At 51.8% G+C, this 24,031-nt stretch overlaps 1 protein-coding gene across 1 annotated transcript in view; it reads left to right on the top strand.

Moving 5' to 3' along the window:
• CNGB3 (cyclic nucleotide gated channel subunit beta 3) overlaps positions 1-22,185 on the top strand; it is a 67,620-nt gene extending 45,435 nt beyond the window's left edge. Inside the window, exons 11-14 of the mRNA XM_028137826.2 lie at positions 10,244-10,362; positions 20,114-20,257; positions 20,429-20,593; positions 21,730-22,185. Coding sequence (XP_027993627.2) covers positions 10,244-10,362; positions 20,114-20,257; positions 20,429-20,593; positions 21,730-21,778 — 477 coding nt within the window. The 3' untranslated portion in view covers positions 21,779-22,185. The remainder of the gene's footprint in view (positions 1-10,243; positions 10,363-20,113; positions 20,258-20,428; positions 20,594-21,729) is intronic.
• The last annotated feature ends 1,846 nt before the right edge of the window (positions 22,186-24,031 follow it).

Here is a 24,031-nt window from a genome sequence, read left to right as displayed (position 1 = left end):
GAAATCTGAATTCTGCCTAGTTTTTGCTTATCGTTTCCACAAACCACTGCAGCACACGGAAAGAAAGAAGACTGCTCTGCGGAGGTTGCCTGAGTAACGGAAAAAACGCCAGGGCTCAGAGTTTGCTGACCTGCCTAATCCCTGGTGGGGTTTAGGGTGTGTCTGGGAGGTTTCCCAGGCACAAGTGGCAGAATTACTTTGGGTGTCGCAGTGCTCCCAGCAGCCCCGCAAACAGCTTCCCCGGGGCCTGAAAACCCAGGGAGCTCTCGCCTCCTGCACTTCCTCCTCAGCACACCAGCCAGCCTCGGGCTGGGTGTGGTCCTGCTTTGTATGCTCTCCGACCCTGTGCTCTGAGACTGTCTACTTCACTCGAAAGCTAATTACACTTGCAGAAAAGGCTCACATTAGCCTAGAAATATGCAAGCAACCGTGCAAGTTTTGGTTCGTTGATTATGCCAAATCTCCTTGGAAAATTATTGAAATGATCGTTAAAAAATAATTAAAAGTGCTGAACTATATTTAAGCACCCATTATGCACTTCTGCCTCCTGGCAGCTGTAATAACTACCTTTGAAAAATCACTCCAGCAACTCGAGCCTCACTCCATGCGGAGAATAAGGAATCTGGCCCTGTTCTAATCATTGCTTTCCCGAGTGTCTCTTGGAAAACTAATTTTCAGGTACTTGTAAAAATAATTCGTAGCTGTTTTGTTGGTTTCTAAGAGATTGGTCTTGGTATTGGAGGTTGTAGGGCAGTGATGGCGAACCTATGACACGCGTGTCAGCACTGACACACGTAGCCATTTTTGATGACACGCGGCCGCTGAGGCGGCCTCATGCCAAGGATGAAACATTTGCTGCTCCTGAAGATGAAACATTTGCGACTAGAGTCTTGGAGTTTAGACTCTAACTCCAAGACTCTAGTCGCAAATGTTTCATCCTCCCCTATTAGACACTCTGTGCCAGAGGTCTGTAGGCCAAAACAACAGAAGTCCGGCACAGAGCGTCTAGTTCTGGGACTTCCGGGTAAGCCGGGATCTTTGCCCTCACTTCCGCTGGCAGAGCAGGGAGCAGCGGAACGCAGCGGGGGACGCATCTCTGGGGGGCCCTGCCATTACCAGTAACCAAATAACAGTTAACCACAGCAACCATTATCTACTGTTCTGGGGTGTCATGGATTTCTAATCCATCATTACTGAGATAAGTGAGGGGGAGGCTGGGAGAGGCGAGGGTTTGTGGCGTGCTATGGATGCCGTTTCCCGCCATTAGAAATAGCGGCAGCCATTTTAATTCACATAAGGAACACCATCTTGCTCCATAGTGCAGACTCCATTTCACCACTATTACTGTTGTGCATCCTTATTAACCCCTATTTCTGCTTATTAACCCTGACCTTTCCTAAAAGACAGTTATATGCACCATTTTGTGGTTAGTTAGGCTAGTTAACCCCTAATTGCCTGCAGGCCTAACAAGCTATCTATAATTCTATCTTCTGTCACTGCCCCCCTGATGGAGAACCCAAAAAATAAAAAACTAAGGTTAAGTAAAGGAAGTGGTAGTAGCAGTGGCCGACCCTTTCAAGAGACATGGACCGAGATGTATGGCTTTATAGAAAAAAATGGCAGATCATTTTGCATTCTATGTACTGAAACAGTAGTAAGCAGAACGTGGAATATAAATAGACATTTTGAAACTAATCATTCCCATCTCTTGGGAAAAAGTGAGGATGAAAGGAAGGAATACATTTCCAGGCAGCTACACCTTTATAAGAGCCAATCTAATTCCATCCTTAAATTTATGAAAGGCTCTACAAATTTAACATCTGCAAGTTTGAGCATTGCTCACTCTATAGCTCAGCATGGAAAAGTGCTCAGTGAGGGAGAATTTATTAAAGAAACTCTCCTAAGATGTGCACCAGTTCTATTTCACGATATGCAGAATAAAGATGCAGTTATTAAGAGAATATCTGAGTTACCACTTAGTAGAAATATCATAAAAGACCGAATAATGAGACTGAACACAAACGTACAACATCAATTAAAGAGAGACATAAGGAAGTGTAAATATTTTTCGATCTCTCTTGATGAAACTACTGATGTCACATCACATGCTCAGTTGGCCATTATTGGTCGATATTCTGATGGTCTCACAATGAGAGAAGAGTTGATAAAGTTAGTATCAGTGTCAACAAGTAAATCAGGAAGCAAAATATGTAAGGTTCTTATACAAACATTTCGTGACCTAAGCATTGATATCTCTAAAGTTGTGTCAGTGACAATAGATGGGGCACCAAATATGGTGGGGAAAAACGTCGGATTTGTCAAATTGTTTACAGAAGCTATTGGACATCCGATTGTGCCTTTTCATTGTATTACCCATCAGGAGGCTTTATGTGCCAAGGCAGGATTCACCGACTTAAACGACTTAATGTCAGTTGTTACAAAAATAGTTAATAGCTACTGCCCCCTTCACAAGCGAAAATTTTCGGCACTTTTACTGCAGGTTGATTCCACCTACAGTGGACTGCTGATGTACAATAATGTAAGATGGCTGAGCCGAGGCAAAGTTCTTGAGCGCTTTGTGGAGTGCTTTGAAGAAATTAAGGTATTTCTTGACGATAAGGATCTGGGAAACTTTCTTCAGCTTAATGATGATAAGTGGGTCAACACCCTGATGTTTTTTTTTACAGATCTCTCTGTTCATATTAATGAACTGAACTTAAAGTTACAAGGTTTTGGCAAAAGTATTAACGTTATGTTTGGATACATAAAAGCTTTTGAAAGTAAAGTTAAAATTTTCAAGCGAGATGTAGAAACTAAAACTTATAAGTATTTTCCTCGAGTAACAAAGTATTTTGAGAAGGCCAATGCATCTGTACAAAATGAAATGGAACTCTTGCATATGAAGTACCAGCATGTTTTAGACTCGTTACTTGACCAGTTTAGTGATAGGATTTAGTCAATTTAGAAGTCTAGAACAGACCATGAAAATAATTAAGTATCCTGATGTAGTAGTCTACAGTAGTTTGGAATTAAATGGTTTCCAATGGATGCAAATTGATGATTTGGAGATGGAACTTGCAGAATTTCAAGACAGTATCTGGGCTCAGGTGTTTGTTGACTTGAGGTCAAAGCTTGAGAATCTGGAAAGGTGCCGCTTGGAGAATCAAGAGGAGTGCCTCTACGAACAGGAAATTTGGAGTGCCTGGAACCGACTACCAGACACTTTTAGCACCCTGAAAAATATAGCAATGGCTTTACTCACAATTTTCCCCTCTACATACTTTTGTGAGGCCTTATTCTCAGTGTTAAATAATATCAAAACCAACAAAAGAAACAGATTGACAGATGAAGTTAGTAGCGCCTGCTTGGCCTGAAGTGTACAAAATACCAACCTTCAATTGAAGATTTAGCCAATGAAATTCAGCAACAAAAAAGTCACTAATAGGCAGGTTAGTTAAAGAATTCCCCCTCCCCCTCACTTATCTTAGTTCACAGCACCCCACACAAGCTAAATAATATCAATACCAACAAAAGAAACCGACTGACGGATGAACAAAGAAGTCACTAAGCAGGTTAAGTTAAATATTTAGTTTTTGTTTTATTAAATACAATTATATATAACAATTATACATTTATGTTATTTAAACTATAAATATCGCGAAATAATGTTTTTTCCTCGAAGTACACACTACCCAAGTTATGCTCAGTTTTTTGGCGAAGTTTGACACACCAAGCTCAAAAGGTTGCCCATCACTGTTGTAGGGTGTGGTCTAGCTGTGCGGGTTAGAGTCCGGTGACATGGCGCTCTTCTGCTAATGCGTCAGCCGCCAGCCTGGTGAGGTTGCTCAAACACCAATGTTCAAGCCTCCACCACCAGTTTTTAAATAACAATAATGATCTCTCTCCTATTTGGCCTTACTGCGATTACTGTAAGAGTTAATGAGTTGCAGGAGGGGAGAGGGAATAAATGGCGATGGGCTGGGACTTGAGTTGGGGTGGTACAGTGTACAGGTGATGTGTTGTGGAATTGTGCACCTGAAACATGTATAATTTTGTTAATCAGTGTCACCCCGATAAATCCAATAAGAAGGGGGATAAAAAAAAGAAATGAGTTAGTATCTATGAAAGTGCTTTGTAATTATAAAGTAGGATGTTCTGATAAAACGAATATAGGAATTAAAATAAGGAGCAATATAACTACCAGGTATTATGATTTTTAAAAGTACTATGCAAATGCAAGATATTGTTATTGGCATTGAGATCATGGAAATAACCCCATAAGATCCATCTGTATTGGAAATTGCTTTGATATGTACCTGAGAACAAATGCATGCTTAGCATCCTGCCCAGGGAAACCCTAAACACACTTCCTGCCTCGCTCGGTCAGGGAGGTGTTTTCTGGGCTTTTTCTGCTTCCATTGCCTGTCATGGGGCTTTGGTCAGTCAGCTAAGCCCACGTGTGCCTTTCCTTTCTGTGAAATGGAAGTGATACCTCCTCTCCCTTCCTCATAAAGCTAATGGGGAGAGGAAGGGAGGGTTTCACCTTTACAGAGGTTCCCGAAGTGGTAGCGTGTTCCAGTAATTATAACACAACAGCAATCCATGGTCAGGATAACAGCCCCTGGTGTTGAAAGACTTCAAAACTTCCCAGAGAGAGGCTGAGCTGTCTCTCCCTCCTTCATAAATGAGTGGCTGTCTCGCAAGCCCTCTCTGCCCTTGAACACGGCGCACATCATCGCCGCCATCGCAGAGCGTAAACTCGAATCCCCGTGGTTTCATCCTGAGTTAAGGCTAGTGCTTCTGACCTTTTGACATTATCGAGGTACTGTCATCAGATAGTTGCTAGGATTGTGCAAACTGGCTCGTTCTGAGTTGAACAGCCGTTCGTGGCCCAAATGCTACTTAGGTCTCCTTCCTGCCTCTTGGAGGAAGGAGGAACATCCCGAGGATCCCACACCACCCACTGACGTGGTGACTCATGAGTCAACGTGAAGTTATCATTGTGGCTAAGGAGTTACTGCAGCAACGCACACGTGCAGTCAGAGGCCGGGAGTCAGGAGCAGGCCTCCTGGCCCTCCTTCCCAGAGGGAGCTGGTGGGCTTCTCCAGCGGCGGGCAGGGGCACAGAGCAAACCATCTCCAGAGGGAACCCCGTCTGCGTGTGGGACCCATTGCAGGGTTTTGAAGGCAGTTGTTATGTTCGGTCGCAGTTGACATACAATATTGTATTAGTTTCAGGTGTACAACGTATTGGTTAGACATGTGTAACTTACAAAGCCATCATCCTCTAAGTCTAGTACCCACCTGGCCCCATACATGGTTTTTGTTCTGCTGGTTCATTTGTTTTTTAGATTCGATTGTTTATAACTATGTATTTGTTGCCATTTTATTGTTCTTACATGAGGTTGGTCACACAGCTACAGGACCAACCGTGGTTTAGACTCCAAAGTAGATCCCAAGTACACCTCACAACCCCTTCCTTCCATTGAACAGCGCTGACTGCGGTGCGTCCTGCCCCTGTGCCTCGGGCACCCAGAATAATGGCATCCCCGGGGCCATGGGAGCAGGCAGGCTGCCCGCGGGTCCTTGCCCTGCCTCCAGGAGCCCAGGATAAGCAGGAACCCGCCGCACTCCCACTTTCCCTCAGCATGGAGAAGGATGACAGCGCAAACAGCCCGACGCCCAGTTTCTAAAGCCAGACCTGGTGCTGTAGGCAGAAATGTCAGGTTGACGAGTCCTGGTTGCAGCCCAGGTGCTTCGGGCAGACGAGGCGCCTTCTCCAAAGAAAAGCAGTGCTCCCGGCGCGGCGTGGCCATTCGGACAGCCAGTCCTCCCTTCCACATCCGCTCCCGGAGCAGTGCTGGCTGAGCTGTCCCCATGCGCCCACGGGCACCCCTGCTCACAATGCGCCCACGGACACACCTGCTCACAATGCGCCCACGGGCACCCCTGCTCACAGGTCCTAATAGCTTCCTTCCACGCGCTGTGTCCACCCAGTGTCCGCGCCACCTCAGGTCTCCTTGCAACTGCTTTTCCATCGGTGTTTCCGGTGTTTCCCGCTCCTCCTCCCACCTGTGGTCCTCCAGAAGAGTGTCTGTGGTCCTCCGGAAGAGTGTGTCTGTGGTCCTCCGGAAGAGAATGTCTGTGGTCCTCCGGAACAGTGTCTGTGGTCCTCCGGAAGAGAGTGTCTGTGGTCCTCCGGAAGAGTGTCTGTGGTCCTCCGGAAGAGTGTCTGTGGTCCTCCGGAAGAGAGTGTCTGTGGTCCTCCAGAAGAGAGTGTCTGTGGTCCTCCAGAAGAGTGTCTGTCTGTGGTCCTCCAGAAGAGCGTCTGTGGTCCTCCGGAAGAGAGTGTCTGTGGTCCTCCGGAAGAGTGTCTGTCTGTGGTCCTCCAGAAGAGAGCGTCTGTGGTCCTCCGGAAGAGCGTCTGTGGTCCTCCAGATGAGAGCGTCTGTGGTCCTCCGCAAGAGAGTGTCTGTGGTCCTCCAGAAGAGTATCTGTCTGTGGTCCTCCAGAAGAGCGTCTGTGGTCCTCCGGAAGAGTGTCTGTCTGTGGTCCTCCAGAAGAGAGTGTCTGTGGTCCTCCGGAAGAGTGTGTCTGTGGTCCTCCGGAAGAGAGTGTCTGTGGTCCTCCGGAACAGTGTCTGTGGTCCTCCGGAAGAGAGTGTCTGTGGTCCTCCAGAAGAGTGTCTGTCTGTGGTCCTCCAGAAGAGCGTCTGTGGTCCTCTGGAAGAGAGTGTCTGTGGTCCTCCGGAAGAGAGTGTCTGTGGTCCTCCGGAAGAGTGTCTGTGGTCCTCCGGAAGAGTGTCTGTGGTCCTCCGGAAGAGTGTCTGTGGTCCTCCGGAAGAGAGTGTCTGTGGTCCTCCGGAAGAGAGTGTCTGTGGTCCTCCGGAAGAGCGTCTGTGGTCCTCCGGAAGAGTGTCTGTGGTCCTCCGGAAGAGTGTCTGTGGTCCTCCAGAAGAGTGTCTGTGGTCCTCCGGAAGAGTGTCTGTCTGTGGTCCTCCAGAAGAGTGTCTGTGGTCCTCCAGAAGAGCGTCTGTGGTCCTCCGGAAGAGCGTCTGTGGTCCCCCGGGAGAGAGTGTCTGTGGTCCTCCGGAAGAGAGTGTCTGTGGTCCTCCGGAAGAGAGTGTCTGTGGTCCTCCGGAAGAGCGTCTGTGGTCCTCCGGAAGAGTGTCTGTGGTCCTCCAGAAGAGCGTCTGTGGTCCTCCGGAAGAGAGTGTCTGTGGTCCTCCGGAAGAGCGTCTGTGGTCCTCCGGAAGAGCGTCTATGGTCCTCCGGAAGAGCGTCTGTGGTCCTCCGGAAGAGCGTCTGTGGTCCTCCGGAAGAACGTCTGTGGTCCTCCGGAAGAGTGTCTGTGGTCCTCCGGAAGAGAGTGTCTGTGGTCCTCCGGAAGAGCGTCTGTGGTCCTCCGGAAGAGCGTCTGTGGTCCTCCGGAAGAACGTCTGTGGTCCTCCGGAAGAGTGTCTGTGGTCCTCCGGAAGAGAGTGTCTGTGGTCCTCCGGAAGAGCGTCTGTGGTCCCCCGGAAGAGCGTCTGTGGTCCCCCGGGAGAGAGTGTCTGTGGTCCTCCAGAAGAGAGTGTCTGTGGTCCTCCGGAAGAGAGTGTCTGTGGTCCTCCGGAAGAGAGTGTCTGTGGTCCTCCGGAAGAGAGTGTCTGTGGTCCTCCGGAAGAGCGTCTGTGGTCCCCCGGGAGAGAGTGTCTGTGGTCCTCCAGAAGAGTGTCTGTGGTCCTCCAGAAGAGTGTCTGTGGTCCTCCGGAAGAGTGTCTGTCTGTGGTCCTCCAGAAGAGTGTCTGTCTGTGGTCCTCCAGAAGAGCGTCTGTGGTCCTCCGGAAGAGCGTCTGTGGTCCCCCGGGAGAGAGTGTCTGTGGTCCTCCGGAAGAGAGTGTCTGTGGTCCTCCGGAAGAGAGTGTCTGTGGTCCTCCGGAAGAGCGTCTGTGGTCCTCCGGAAGAGCGTCTGTGGTCCTCCAGGAGAGCGTCTGTGGTCCTCCGGAAGATAGTGTCTGTGGTCCTCCGGAAGAGAGTGTCTGTGGTCCTCCGGAAGAGAGTGTCTGTGGTCCTCCGGAAGAGAGTGTCTGTGGTCCTCCGGAAGAGAGTGTCTGTGGTCCTCCGGAAGAGTGTCTGTCTGTGGTCCTCCAGAAGAGTGTCTGTGGTCCTCCAGAAGAGCGTCTGTGGTCCTCCGGAAGAGCGTCTGTGGTCCCCCGGGAGAGAGTGTCTGTGGTCCTCCGGAAGAGAGTGTCTGTGGTCCTCCAGAAGAGTGTCTGTGGTCCTCCGGAAGAGCGTCTGTGGTCCTCCGGAAGAGAGCGTCTGTGGTCCTCCAGAAGAGTGTCTGTGGTCCCCCAGGAGAGAGTGTCTGTGGTCCTCCAGAAGAGAGTGTCTGTGGTCCTCCAGAAGAGAGCGTCTGTGGTCCTCCGGAAGAGCGTCTGTGGTCCTCCGGAAGAGAGTGTCTGTGGTCCTCCGGAAGAGTGTCTGTGGTCTGTGGTCCTCCGGAAGAGTGTCTGTGGTCCTCTGGAAGAGCGTCTGTGGTCCTCCGGAAGAGAGTGTCTGTGGTCCTCCGGAAGAGTGTCTGTGGTCCTCCGGAAGAACGTCTGTGGTCCTCCAGAAGAGTGTCTGTGGTCCTCCGGAAGAGTGTGGTCCTCCAGAAGAGAGTGTCTGTGGTCCTCCGGAAGAGTGTCTGTGGTCCTCCGGAAGAGAGTGTCTGTGGTCCTCCAGAAGAGAGCGTCTGTGGTCCTCCGGAAGAGCGTCTGTGGTCCTCCGGAAGAGAGTGTCTGTGGTCCTCCGGAAGAGCGTCTGTGGTCCTCCAGAAGAGAGTGTCTGTGGTCCTCCAGAAGAGAGTGTCTGTGGTCCTCCAGAAGAGTGTGTCTGTGGTCCTCCAGAAGAGTGTCTGTGGTCCTCCGGAAGAGAGTGTCTGTGGTCCTCCGGAAGAGTGTCTGTGGTCCGTGGTCCTCCGGAAGAGCGTCTGTGGTCCTCCAGAAGAGTGTGTCTGTGGCCCTCTAGAAGAGTGTGTCTGTGGTCCTCCAGAAGAGAGTGTCTGTGGTCCTCCAGAAGAGTTTGTCTGTGGTCCTCCAGAAGAGTGTCTGTGGTCCTCCGGAAGAGAGTGTCTGTGGTCCTCCGGAAGAGTGTCTGTGGTCCGTGGTCCTCCGGAAGAGCGTCTGTGGTCCTCCAGAAGAGAGTGTGGTCCTCCGGAAGAGAGTGTCTGTAGTCCTCCAGAAGAGAGTGTCTGTGGTCCTCTGGAAGAGAGTGTCTGTAGTCCTCCAGAAGAGTGTCTGTGGTCATCCAGAAGAGCGTCTGTGGTCCTCCGGAAGAGAGTCTGTGGTCCTCCGGAAGAGAGTGTCTGTAGTCCTCCAGAAGAGTGTGTCTGTGGTCCTCCAGAAGAGAGCGTCTGTGGTCCTCCAGAAGAGTATCTGTGGTACTCCAGAAGAGTGTCTGTGGTCCTCCGGAAGAGAGTGTCTGTGGTCCTCCAGAAGAGCGTCTGTGGTCCTCCGGAAGAGCGTCTGTGGTCCTCCGGAAGAACGTCTGTGGTTCTCCGGAAGAGTGTCTGTGGTCCTCTGGAAGAGTGTGGTCCTCCAGAAGAGAGTGTCTGTGGTCCTCCGGAAGAGTGTCTGTGGTCTGTGGTCCTCCGGAAGAGTGTGTCTGTGGTCCTCCGGAAGAGCGTCTGTGGTCCTCCGTAAGAGAGTGTCTGTGGTCCTCCAGATGAGAGCGTCTGTGGTCCTCCGGAAGAGTGTCTGTGGTCCTCCGGAAGAGAGTGTCTGTGGTCCTCCGGAAGAGCGTCTGTGGTCCTCCGGAAGAGAGTGTCTGTGGTCCTCCAGATGAGAGCGTCTGTGGTCCTCCGGAAGAGCGTCTGTGGTCCTCCGGAAGAGCGTCTGTGGTCCTCCGGAAGAGCATCTGTGGTCCTCCAGAAGAGTGTGTCTGTGGCCCTCTAGAAGAGTGTGTCTGTGGTCCTCCAGAAGAGAGTGTCTGTGGTCCTCCAGAAGAGTGTGTCTGTGGCCCTCCAGAAGAGTGTGTCTGTGGCCCTCTAGAAGAGTGTGTCTGTGGTCCTCCTGAAGAGAGTGTCTGTGGTCCTCCAGAAGAGTGTGTCTGTGGCCCTCCAGAAGAGTGTGTCTGTGGCCCTCTAGAAGAGTGTGTCTGTGGTCCTCCAGAAGAGTGTCTGTGGTCCTCCAGAAGAGAGTGTCTGTGGTCCTCCAGAAGAGTGTCTGTGACTCCGTTGGGGAGTGACTGCCCGGAGTAAAGTTCCTCTCTGCTTGGCCACAGGGAGAGGTTGGCAAGGAAATGTACATCGTGAAGCAGGGACAGGTCCGGGTCCTCGGAGGCGCAGATGCTGCTCAAGTTCTGGCCACTCTGAAAGCCGGGACCGTGTTCGGAGAGCTCAGGTACCGGAAGGCTCCTCACACCTCAAAGCCTGTGTTTGTCACCAAAGAGAAATCTTAGTCATAAAACCTGAAGGTCCCCGCTTAGCGGTATTAAAGGTCTGACTGTGAGCGCCTTGGGAAGGCGAGGACAAGGCGCGCTCCCAGGTGCCCGGCCTCCTCGGAAGACCTGGCCGGCAGCTGGGTCCTGCTCGCAGGGTGGAGGCTGAGCAGGTGCTGGAAGGAGGGATGAATGAACAGCTGGGCGTGAGAGCTCACTACTGTTGGTGGTGGGAGGCTGCAATGCCGCCTGAGGGAGGGAGAGCGCAGCGGTGGGACCAACGGCCTGAGTCCACAGCCTCGCCGGCACTCCCGGCTCTGTCTGCGCTCCTGCCTTCCCTCTTCCTGCTTCCGCATCTTAAAAACTGCAGTGATAGCTGAACTGACCTCGGAGAGCTGGCAGGTGGGTTAATTATTAGGGTGCTGGCGGGCGTCTATTAAGAGCTCAACAAATATTCACTATTGTTATTACTGTTTACTATTGACCAGGACAAGTTTATCCTACAAGCACATCCCCAAGAATAAGAAAATCTAGGCATTTTGTAGGTTAGACACTTCCAAACACATTATTGTATTTAAAGTACTCATTTATTCATCCAACATATATCCACTGCATGCCTCGTACATGCTAGACTATCAAGCCTTGCCCAAACTTGGAAACAGACTGTAAACACGGGAACCAGGTGTTCTGTGGGGGGACTGGCAATACACAACCGGCGGAAGGCAGTCCACATCGGCCCCTGCCGTTCTGGTACGACTCGTGGGAAAGTGACTGTGAACTGAAAGAGGAGGTGGGGAGCCCTCGGGAACGGGGAGGGAGCCGTGCAGGGCCGTGCAGGGCCTGGGGTGAAACAGGCTTGTCTGGGGCAAGAGGGACAGCTCCGTGTGGTCGAGTCCACTGAGCGAGAGGCTGTGCGAATGAGGCCAAAGAGCTGAGCAAGGTCAGCCGATCAGGGCTTCTGGGAAGGAAACTGTTCGATTCCGCACAAATGGATGCAGGGGAGAGTGCAGGCAAGAGCATTGAAAAGACCCCCAGCAGCCCTGTGGGAAGACAGTGGGGGAGCAAGAGTGACCGGGAGAAGGCGAGGTCAGTGGCGGGGGCCGCATGCATGCTGGGCGGCTGGAGACAGGTGCTGTCGGGCTGGGCGGCCCAGGCCCTGGAGGGGCCGCTTGCTCTTGGACTTCTGGCCTGCAGACTGAGAGAATGAACTTCTGCTGGAAGTCACTGGTTTTGAAGTAATTTGTTAAGCAGCCCTAGGAAACTAATATAATACCAAACTCTTTAAATTAACTTTCAAAATTAAAAAAATAAAATAGGTACATGGACACCTCTCTCTACTCGTCAGCTTGGCCGGTCACCTGCAGGCCTGTCCATGTCCCTCCTCACTGTCTGCCATCCCTGCTTCTCCCCCCTTCTCCACCTCCCCTGCTTCCCGTCCCCCACCTCCCCAGCTCCCCCTTCTCCACCTCCCCCACCTCCACAGCTCCCCTTCTCCACCTCCCCTGCCTCCTGTCCCCCACCTCCACAGCCCCCCCTTCTCCACCTCCCCTGCCTCCACAGCCCCCCCTTCTCCACCTCCCCTGCCTCCACAGCTCCCCCTTCTCCACCTCCCCCACCTCCACAGCTCCCCCCACCTCCACCTCCCCCACCTCCACAGCTCCCCCCACCTCCACAGCCCCCCCTTCTCCACCTCCCCTGCCTCCACAGCTCCCCCTTCTCCACCTCCCCCACCTCCACAGCTCCCCCCTTCTCCACCTCCCCTGCCTCCCGTCCCCCACCTCCACAGCTCCCCCTTCTCCACCTCCCCTGCCTCCCGTCCCCCACCTCCACAGCTCCCCCCTTCTCCACCTCCCCTGCTTCCTGTCCACCGCCTCCACAGCTCCCCCTTCTCCACCTCCCCCACCTCCACAGCTCCCCCTTCTCCACCTCCCCTGCCTCCCATCCCCCACCTCCACAGCTCCCCCTTCTCCACCTCCCCTGCCTCCCATCCCCCACCTCCACAGCTCCCCCCTTCTCCACCTCCCCTGCCTCCCCTCCCCCACCTCCACAGCTCCCCCTTCTCCACCTCCCCTGCCTCCCATCCCCCACCTCCACAGCTCCCCCTTCTCCACCTCCCCTGCCTCCCATCCCCCACCTCCACAGCTCCCCCTTCTCCACCTCCCCTGCCTCCCATCCCCCACCTCCACAGCTCCCCCCTTCTCCACCTCCCCTGCCTCCCGTCCCCCACCTCCACAGCTCCCCCTTCTCCACCTCCCCTGCCTCCCGTCCCCCACCTCCACAGCTCCCCCCTTCTCCACCTCCCCTGCCTCCCGTCCCCCACCTCCACAGCTCCCCCTTCTCCACCTCCCCCACTTCCACAGCCCCCCCTTCTCCACCTCCCCTGCCTCCTGTCCCCCACCTCCACAGCCCCCCCTTCTCCACCTCCCCTGCCTCCACAGCTCCCCCTTCTCCACCTCCCCCACCTCCACAGCTCCCCCCACCTCCACCTCCCTGCCTCCCGTCCCCCACTTCCACAGCTCCCCCTTCTCCACCTCCCCTGCCTCCTGTCCCCCACCTCCACAGCTCCCCCCTTCTCCACCTCCCCTGCCTCCCGTCCCCCACCTCCACAGCTCCCCCTTCTCCACCTCCCCTGCCTCCCATCCACAGCTCGCGGGAAACACGCCTGATCATGCCACTGCCCTCTGGCTCAGGCGGCAGCGCCCTCGCTGTGCTGAGGCTCGCGGTCAGAGCTCCCACCTGGCCCACTAAATCCCAGGTGCAGGCGCCATTGGGGGCTCAGCTCACCTGGTGGCCAGATGACCTGATAAATTCATCATCCCTTACCCCTTGGCCTCGTGGGCTCCTAACTGAGGGCGGGGCTGGTCCCTAAGCCCTGAGGTGCCCACTCCACGCGCAGCTGCCAGGGGCTTTGCAAAGGGAGCCTTTTTCTTGCCAGCTTCGCACCCACGGGACTGCATGTGCCCAGAGGCTGTGTTCTTCTGTTTTGCGCAGACCCAGCTCCCGGGGGCCCTGGCACCCACGGTCAGTTTGTCCGGAAGGCGGTTCCCCGCCCTGGGCAGTGCGCCCACTAAGGGAGTGCCTGGTGCACAGGGAGGGAGTGGACGCAGCTATGGTCCCACCTCTGCAGACCCCTGACCACGCTCACTCGGTCCTGTTGCCACTGAGCCGCCTGCCCTCCCTCCGTTTCATCATCGAGAGCAGCGCCGCTGTGTTTATCTTTGTAAAGTTACTTTGCTTTGCTTTTATTTCTTTGAGGCTTAGTGCCAAAAGCGAAATAACTAGGTGAAAAGGTAGAAACATTTTGATAGCTCTCGTGATCTGTGGGCAGATTATTTTCAGAAAAATGGGACGGATGTATAATGCAGGCTGCTGCGCAGAGCGGTGTTCCCGGGCGCCCTGGTGTGACCTCCTGATTCCGTTGGGTTTGCATTCAATAGACTGTTTCATTTGCGTGGCTCTAAATAGTGCCCAGGAAATAATAGGTCCTCCTTAAATGTTTGCTAAATGAAACCGTTTTCTAGGGGCCTATTTATTTGCACAAATGTGATCATGTACCTTCTGCATTTCTTTGTTGGCATCCTTCTTCGTCTATATAACAAGCTGTTGAGTACAGTTTAGGCATTGATGTGTGTTTTTAGATTGTCTGGTTTTCACTTAAGATGTTTAACTTCTGACTTTTCACTGGTCATATTGGTCAAATAGTCCCATTCAGGGGACTTTTTTATATTTACTTTGTATCATTGTGAAAAGGCCAAATATTTTGGTATATATATATATATATATATATATATATATATATTTTTTAATTATTGATTCCCTACAGAGAAGAAGGGAGAGGGATAGAGAGTTAGAAACATCGATGAGAGAGAAACATCTACCAGCTGCCTCCTGCACGCCCCCTACTGGGGATGTGCTCGCAACCAAGGTACATGCCCTTGACCGGAATCAAACCTGGGACCCTTGAGTTCACAGGCCAATGCTCTATCCACTGAGCCAAACCAGTTAGGGCAAGGCCAAATATTTTGAAAAGTAATTTTAAACCTCTTTTCTCCTTTCAAACCATGTTTGCCTGTCTCTCCTAAACACTAGGTTTTTAAAACGGGTGTACCAAGGGAGATTTCTGTTTGTTTGGTTTTTTTTTTTTTTTGGACTATTTTAATTCCAAAATCTCACTTTTCATCAGAATAATGCTGCTATTCCTTCCCACCCCAGCCCTGCCTTTCCTAGAAGGAGAAACAATAGACACGGAGGAAGGAAGACTGGAGATTGGTTAATATTGAGGCAGGAAACTGCTTATTTCCATTTTCTCCTATTTCAAACCTGTGAACACTGTCTGTGTTTACATGTCTGTATCTTCACTGCAGGCTCTGCATATAGTCAGAGGTTGTGCGGTACCTTTTTGCTTAGAGCAAACAGCAAACTGCATCGAAGTCTCACCATATTTCTGTGCGCAACTCTATTATCAGTGTTCAGGTGCTCTCGGGACTCCCCCTGAAGTAACCTCATCCAGAGCCTCTCCTTCTATGAAAAGCTGAGCTCTCTCCCTCCATCGAAGAGCAGAGAGGGTGCGAAGGTGCTGGCAGTGGGGCCTCAGGACCCTCATCGCTCATCGCTCATCGCTCACCGCACCAGCCGGCCTGGCCTCCTCTCCTCCCCACTTTCCCGACATCCAGGGGCAATCTGTATTGTTCAAGCCATAGCGATGATGTCATCAGTGGCCATAGAGTTAGGGTATAAAGGAAAGATGCTTTGACTTAAAGTCAGGTATGGTCTTGGATTTTAATTTCAACAGGACTCATAGGCATTTGCTCTTGAATAAGCCCCTTTACTGATGCTGGGCCTCAGTGTCCATGGCGGAGAGGACAGGTAAGAAAGAACCTACTTTGTCCAGGTTGTCCTGGTCACTAATGTAGGACATTGCTAGCTGTTTTGACTCCAGACAAACAGTTACGCTGGTTATTTGTTTGTTTGATAGTGTTTCCTAGCCAGAGTGTTCCACAGGTCTGGGGCACCGGAGGGATGAAAATGATACAATGACATGCTATTCTTCTTGTCCTTCCTCATACTTTTCACCTAGATTCTTCTTTGTTCATCCCTTGCTCTTAGGCCAATTCAAGTCTGAAATCAGGACCTGCTGTGGGAAAAGGGCTACGTGTTTTGTACCTGTGAAGTCTAAGCTCTCTAAGGCGACAGAAACCCAGGCATGGAGACTCTCCTCAAACAAACAGAGGAGGGTGTCCAGGCGAACATGTGTTGGCCTTGCAATAGTTTCATGTGCCTACACACACACAATTTTCATGTTGCTCCTATTCCCGATGTGTACAGGGCTTTGCACACGCAGGTCCTCTCACACTGAATATACCTCTCCCTGCCATCGCACCCTGCTCCCATTCAGCCACCCACCTGTGCACACCATGCTGGGATGGTTCAGATCAGGTCAGCTCGGCCAGGCGCAGGGTGCCTCCCTGGCTGATGAAACATGATGTCTGGGGTGGCTGTGAGGGTTTGGGGGCAGATGAGCATTTAGATCAGTAGACTGAGTGCAGGTGGTCCTCACAGCGAGGTGGGACCTGTGTCTGCTGAGGTCTGAAAGACCAGGAAGGCAGAGCGAGGAGGGTGGAGTGCATGCTCGCTGCCCGAGCTGAGACGTCCCCCTTCTCTGCCCTTGGACATCAGCCATAAGCACTCCTGGTTCCTGGGCTCTTGAACCCAGACCTGACTTAGCCCACCAGCTCCATTCTCCCCTCCTCAGTCAGGCCTCTGGCTCAGGCTGTTGTGCATCAGCTTTCCTGGGTCCCCAGCCTGCTTACGGCAGAGTACACGCTCCCGGCTTCTGGGAGCCGGTTACATTACATACGCACATGTACCTTCCTCCTGTACAAAGTAAGTACATTTGTTGTATGTTAGTTACATAACACAAATTCAGGTTCAACGGTTCTCAGCCAGAAATTCACCTAGTAGCACCATTTTCCTAATTGAATATCAGGAGTCCATACACACTATGTCTGCCTAAGATGGTCAGATACTTACAGCAGGTGCTCACAGGCGGCCCTGCCTCCTAAAAGAGAGATGAAGGAACTGCTCAGAGGCGCCTCAATAAACGGTGGTACCTCCTCCCAAAGCCCATGTCCTTTCCAGAAAACCGCGCCGTGCTCTAGGAATTCTCCTCTTGCCCAGCCTCACTGTGCGGACAACAAACACGCAGGCGCTCGGTGGCTGCATGATGGGCGTGAAAACCAGAAAGGTCCTTAGGCTTGTGTCTGAGGCCCCGGCACACAGGGGAGGAGCTAGAATTGGAGCCAGTCCCTGTTTCCTGGACACTAATCACTAGTCCCGGGCGTCCCCAGCAGCACTCCTTCCGAACCTGTGTGCGATCCTCTTACTGAGCTGCTTAATGAGGGACGCTTTCTGTCGTGGATTGCTGGAGACGTGTTTGTGGAGGGAGGTGCTGTTTTAAACGGTGCTGAGAGAGTTTGGGCAAAATGCATTTGGCAATTACTTTGTTCAAAAACTCATCAAGCACTGCAAATGTGTAACTGTAGGCAAGGTTAATTAAAGCTGGAGAAATCTAAAAATAACCTGGCATTTAAACATGTAATTTCCGTTCTGCTGTCATAGTCTGACAGCACAGAGACACTCTCAGGTCCAAATTAAGCTCCCCATGGCACCTAGCTCTGCCTGACCTCTGCACCCCATGTCCAAGGTGACAGGTGGGAATTAAATAGGCTCATCCAAGCATCGAGTCTTCAAATATTAACATCCATTCCATGGAGAGAAAGGCAGGGAGATAGATAGGAAGTTGGGTAGATGCATGACTGAAGACATGATTGTGGTGATAGATGTTAGATAGGGAAGTAGATAAAGATAATGATAAATAATAGAAAGATTGATTAATGGATGATATGTAGGTAAGTAAATAGATAGAAATATAGGTAAATAACTAATAGATTGGTGGATGATATGTAGAGATTGATTAATGGATAAATAGGTAAGTAAGTAGAAAAATAGATAAATAGCTAATATGTTGATTAATGGATGATATATGGATAAATAGATAATAGATAGATAGATAGATAGATAGATAGATAGATAGATAGATAGATAGATAGATAGATAGATAGATGATAGATATAGATAGATAGATAGATAGATAGATAAAAATGTGTTTTGCTTCCTAAAAGAAAAGGTGAAGGCAGAGACTGTCTTGGGGAGAACCTCAGGAAAGGATAAAATGTCCATGCTTTTGCCATGGAGCAATATGTTTAAAATGTGGAACTGAGCAAAAGAGGTAGGTGTTGACATGGCCAACATGTATAGTTCCCAGTGTACCTTTCTGTGCTGGAGGAGTAACTTCGTTCTGGAGCGGCCTGGCGGGGCCTGCCCCAAGTTCAGAGTGCAGTGCAGGTAGAGGCCCTGTCTGGGCCTCATGGTGGCCTAGCACTAGGCTCTTCCCTTTTCTGCCTCCTCGGGCTCTAACGGAGCATTCTGTATGATCCTGTCTTCTCTCCTCCCTTAGCACAGCAATTGTACTCCTTTCAAAAGTGTTTGGTGGTGGCCCTAGAGTTTGCAGTACACATTTTAAATGGAGTTAAGTCTCCCTTCACATAACACGGGACCGCTTACACGTGTGTGCAGCCTCGTAATGGTTCTCCAGTTCTTCCCTCCTGCCTCAGGACACGGGGTAGTCCTTGCCCTTAGCCACGTGCTGGAGTTACCTTTTAGATCAATTAAGATTAAAAGAAATAAAATATTTTAGTGTTATTTTACCTCCATTTGCTCCTTCCCCACGTTCTCCCATTCTTTACGAAGACCTGCGTTTCTAACCTGTATCATTTTCCTTCCTTGTGAAGAACTTCCTTCAACATTTCTTGCAGAGCGGTTTTGCTAATGTTGACATTCCTCGGTTTTGTTTTTCCTGACAATCTTTGTGTCTCCTTCACTTTCAAAGGACAGTTTCACTGCACAAAGAATTCTGGGGGGTGATCATCCCACTCTCTTCTCACTTGCACAGTTTGGGATAAAAAGTCTGCTGCTGTCATTATTATCTTTGTTCCTCCAGCTCTTTTCAAGGTTTTCTGTTTTTGGTTTATTACCATTTTAATATGATATGTCTAGGGATAGAGTTTCTTGGGTAGTTTTTATGCTAGGTAATCCCTGAGTTTTCTGGATCTGGGGTCTGGTGTCTGTCATTAATTTCGGAAACTTCTTTGCCATCATTACCTCATGTATTTCTTCAGTCTTAGAGAATGGTGTTTTCTTACACACAGACCACAGGAACATTCTGGAGGTCCCACAGTGCCTCGCTAGTTTGTTCACAATTAGCAGCCACTCGGGATGCTCCCTTTGGCAGCAGCAGCTGGAGGAGGCACGTTGTCTACAGTCAGCCCTCAGCCTAAGCGTCATGCAGCTCCCCTCCGCCCTCCCCACCCCCAGACTGTGTTTATTTGTGTGGCCTTCTTTCTCCGGGTCTGACTGGTTGACTCCGGGTCTGACTGGTTGACTCCGAGACATTCAGTCTGTGTTATTGTCTCACTGCATCGCCAGCAGTGGTGTGTGTTTGTTTTTAAACATTTGAGATATGTTTTTTCTTGCCTTGGTTTCAAAGACCAAGTCTTATTTTCCAAGTTACTGGTGAATGATAGTATTTTTGTTCACCTGGTGTGTGTTTTTGTGTGTTTTTGTTGTGTTGTTTTTGTTTTTTTTTGTTGTTGTTGTTGTTTTGTTGTGTGTGTGTGTGTGTGTGTGTGTGTGTGTGTGTGTGTGTGTTTTGGGGGGGTGGGTGGGTGGGTTGGCTGTTCACCTGTTTTATTCATTTATTCACTCTGTTGGTTACTTCCTGAATGCAAAACTCTCAGCTATGTCTCTGAGGAACATAAATCCCAGAATTCAGTGACATTCGAGTGGGACGTTGTATGTGAGTGACTTGGCTACAGCAGTTGGGATACTGAGAAATGAGGTGATCTGGGAAGTAAGGATGGGGAGACATGGGATTCACCTGATGTATCCAGGCATCACTGAGATTTGATGACTGCACAGTCAGAGCCTGGAGGAAAACAGAAGGTGCACTCCAGCCAGGTAACTAGGAAGCCTTCAGTAAAGGGAAGAGGGATAGGAGGGAGGGAGAATTTAAGAGATTTCCATGCTGGGGTGGGACAGGGGCGGGCAGTCACCAGAACCCTCAGGGCCTGCTAGGCCAGGAGGCTCAGGAGCTAGGATCTGGTGGGGAACAGCCTTCTAACCTGGTCCTGAGGGGAAGGTGGGGAGGAATGCTGCAGCCCCACCCGCCTGCCCCCCACTTATTCTGGTGGTCCTCCCTGGCAGGGCCCACAGAGTTGGAGGCATGCCCGCAGGGGTCAGCCTCCGGGTGCAAAGGAGGAGCGGAGGGTGGGAAGTGGGTCCAGAAAAACAAAGTGGGGACACAGTCCAGAGTGCGCTCCTGGGACCTGGCGGGGTCCCACAGGCGCTGAGGGGCCCAGTCCCTGATGGGAGGCCGAGCGGGGCAACCTTCAGAGGCTCGGGGCTCAGTGAGCTGAGCTCTCGCCAACAGGGAGCTGTCTCTGCAGCAGAGGATGGTTAGGGTTGGATTTATTTTTAAGATTTTGGTGGGAAAATAGGAAGACTGCCCCACCATCTCTCTCTGTGTTTCTCTGTCTCTCTGTCTCTCTGTCTCTCTGTCTCTCTCTCTCTCTCTCTCTCTCTCTCTCTCTCTCTCAGCCTCCTGGCAGCTATAGGAAGCCGCCGGACTGCCAGCGTGATGGCCCAAGGCTTCGCCCACCTTCTCGCCCTGGACAGGAAGGCCCTCCGAGAAACCCTGGCGCATTACCCGGATTCGGAAAAGCTCCTCTTGGAGAAAGCCAGGTGCGCCCCCTGCCCTCCTAGAGGCATCTCTCTCCATTCCCGAGGGGGAGGGTGGGCAGCCTTGTCCGAGGGGCACACGGAGCAGTGCTGCGGGCTGTGCATAGCACCACGGGCAGAGCAAGGCCATTTGGGTGCCCCCAACCCTACCCGCCCTCACACGCCTCCCCACAGGGCGCTGCTCCGGGAGACGGCTCCAGCCTCAGCAGCGACCTCTCTGACGCAAGGACTTGCCTCCCTCTTCCCACCAAGACCAGACACCGAGTCTTGCGGACTCTACGTGGAGCAGCAGAGCTGGCCCCGCACGGCTGCTCAGACTGCAGAGAGCGAACCGCGCAGGTGAGCAGGGGATGCAGCCCAGGGAGGCCTGGCCCAGTGCACCCCCACCTACCCAGCTCCCACCTATCCAGCTCCCACTTACTGGTTCAGAGGAGTTGGTTAGAGAAGAGAGACTCCAGTTTCTCCCTGAGGCTCCCCCACGAGCTTTCAAGGGAAAACCACACTTTCCATAATATTTTTATGACGTTCAGTTAATACTTTTTATTTAAAAACTAGAGACCCGGTGCACAAAATTTGTGCACACAGGGGGGAGCGGGGCGTCCCTCAGCCGGCCTGCACCCTCTTGCAGTCCAGGAGCCCTCAGGGGATGTCCGACTGCTGGCTTAGGCCTGTTCCCAGTGAGAAGCAGGCCTTTGCCATCCTTAGCGCTGCTGCAAAGGTGGGAGAGGCTCTCACCACCACCACTGCACTCGCCAGCTGTGAGCCCAGCATCTGGCTGAGCAGCGCTCCCCCTGTGGGAGCGCACTGACCACCAGGGGGCAGCTCCTGTGTTGAGCGGGATTGGGCTGAAACTGGCTCTTCGACATTCCCGAAGGGTCCCAGATTGCACGAGGGCACAGGCCAGGCTGAGGGACCCCACCGGGCTGGGGAGCAACGTGGGAGGTTGGCCAGCTGGGAAGGGACTGCAGGAGGGCTCCAGGGCATGTCCAGCCCAACTTGCTCAGTCCTGATCAGCCGTACCCCAGCAGCAAGCTAACCTACCAGTCAGAGCCTCCTGGTGGTCAGTGCACATCATAGTGAGTGGTTGAGCAGCCTTAGCATATCATTAGTATATTATGCTTTGATTGGTTGAATGGATGACCAGATTATCGGACACTTAGCATATTAGGCTTTTATTATATAAGATATTTAAAATGCTATTGTCATAAAGTAACTAAGTAAATATTTTAAAAGTGAAGCAAGGAGGCCTTTGGCACCTAACTTAGAGAGTGGGGAAGAGAATGCTGGGGGACAGAAATCTAGCCAAACCTGCACTGCCCACTCCCTGTGCCCGCAGCTCAGCCACGCACTCGGGGCCAGCGCAGTGCCCCATCAGCCACATCCAGATCAGCCCTGCCCAGTGGCCACCCTTAGCTGCCACTGCAGTGTCCGTGGTTATGATTTCAATACCAGCTCTTTACATCTGCTTCTTCCAGGAAAGCAGCGAGTCCTCGCGGGAGGAGAGGGCAGAGGATGAGGGTGTGAAGATGAGGAAGAGCTGCAGAGGGACCACCGGGCAGGTCTGGATGCGAGCAGACACTGTCCCACAGAGGACAGGTTCCCATCAGTCAGAAGGGCAGCGTCACCCAGCTGAGCTGCCAGCCTCTCCTGCACCATCCCCGCGGCTCCGGCGAGGTGAAGAGGAGGTGCTGACCATGGCAGTCGGGGAAAGGGCTCTGAATGAGCGTCGGAGAACTTTAGATGCACCCTCGCTGGTTCCCAAAGACACCGTCCCCAGGATTGTGGCTTCCACTCTCGAGGGGGAAGACCTCGCCAGGCCCTGAGAAGCCACAGGCCAATCAGAGCTTCATTTCTCTATTATTTTTTATTACTATTATTATTATTAAACTAGTGGCCCGGTGCACAAAATTCGTACACATTAAAATGGAATTAATTAGAGGAAATATTTTAATATTGCTATTTGCCCTTTCTCTATAATAGAAGTGTCAGAAATGAAAGAAAATTAGTAAAATGTATATGAAAATCTCCCTCTTGTCAGAGTCTGGGGTGCACCACGGGACCCAGAGTCAAGTCCCCGCCCACCCACACATGCCTCGAAATTGTGCAAGACCCAGACCCAGCCAGCCCCACCCCCATCAAGCCCCGCAAGGCAGGAGGCACAGCCTCAGGTCCCTTGGCCCCAGCGCCAGATGGAGGGCATGGTCTTAGGTCCCCCGGCCCCGGAGTGGGGGGCACAGCCTCAGGTCCCCCGGCCCAGGTGCCAGGGAAAGGGGCATGGCCTCAGGTCCCCCATCAAGCCCCGCCTGGGCAGGGGACTCGGCCTCAGGTCCCCCGTCGAGCCCCGCCAGGTGGGGGGCATGGCCTCAGGTCCCCTGGTTCCAGCGTGAGGGCACGAGGGTGTGAGGGTGTGACAACCATTTGCACATTAACTCTTTATTATACAGGATTTGGGGGGCTTTGTTTCTAGGACTCCCTGAGGGTGTGACTTTACGCAGTGGCAACAAGATTAATAAGAAACAAGTGCTGTTCTCTGCTGTCAGGAGCTGCGTGCAGCTAATTGAATGTGGCAGGTTTTTCTCCTTCCACTTTTCTTGCTGTTTCTTCCCTGCATTTGATTGGCTTGGTCTTGGCTCTGACTCACCAACCTTTTCCCTTCAAAACATGTGTTAAGGCCTTGTGTGGCGCTGCTCACCTTCCTTACACATCGTGCAGCAGCCCATTGCAGGGAGTCCTGTGTATAGGGGGCTGTGGTGCTTTCACTCAAAGGAGGTGAAGGGTCACCAGATGTCAGCTCCACTGGCAGCTGGGCCTGGGGGGAAGCAGTGGGAGAACATGGATGTGATCTACCCCAAGAGCAGGGGATCAGCAGGACTCAGCTCCGAGAACATCACTGAAGCAACATGCTAGGTCCGTGGTCGGCAAACTGCGGCTCGTGAGCCACATGCGGCTCTTTGGCCCCTTGAGTGTGGCTCTTCCACAAAATACCACAGCCTGGGCGAGTCTGTTTTGAAGAAGTGGCGTTAGAAGAAGTTTAAGTTTAAAAAATGTGGCTCTCAAAAGAAATGTCAATCGTTGTACTGTTGGTATTTGGCTCCGTTGACTAAGGAGTTTGCCGACCGCTGGGCTAGTGCTCGTGCCCTTTGCTGAAGAAGCAGATGGCAGTGCTTTCCCTCAAACCTTCTGATGGACTGATCTGGCTCCACACACTCCCAAGAGGAGCAATCAGATCACCCCAACTTCACAGAGGCGGAATTACACCTCTCAGGACGTGCCTCAAGCATCTGCTTCAGGAGGTGCCGGATCTGAGCTTGTCTTTGCAGTGTTAGCAAGAAGTGACGAGGGCCGGAAGGCAGACAGCACACATGTCAGATGGACACAGCCTACAGTTTGTAGAACCTACATGCACAGCTGTTTCCAAAGTCTCCCAGCTAATCCAGTGCAATTTAGGAAGCTGTCCCATGAATCGGCTCACATTAGCATCACGACCAGCCTCATGCTGTGAAGGAGGCTAGAGCGCCGGGCTGATGTCGGAGTTAGAAACACATACAGACTTCCATTCTAATGAATGTCATGCGTGTCTAAGGTTAGGTTCTGCATAATAAGCCCAGAAGATGGTCATTGCAGCAGCACTGTGCTGAGAGGCTTGATAATGCTATCAGCCAAAACGCCCAACACCCAGATGCACCCAGCCAACCACGGATAAATCAATCACTGGGATACAGTGTAGAATTTGGTAGTCACTGTTTTTTAATCCAATGTTAGAGTATCCTAAAACCG

Source organism: Eptesicus fuscus, chromosome 19, assembly GCF_027574615.1.
Source record: "Eptesicus fuscus isolate TK198812 chromosome 19, DD_ASM_mEF_20220401, whole genome shotgun sequence".
NCBI lineage: Eukaryota > Metazoa > Chordata > Mammalia > Chiroptera > Vespertilionidae > Eptesicus > Eptesicus fuscus.
Note: the sequence above shows the minus strand (reverse complement) of the source record. Positions and strands in the feature narration are given on the sequence as shown.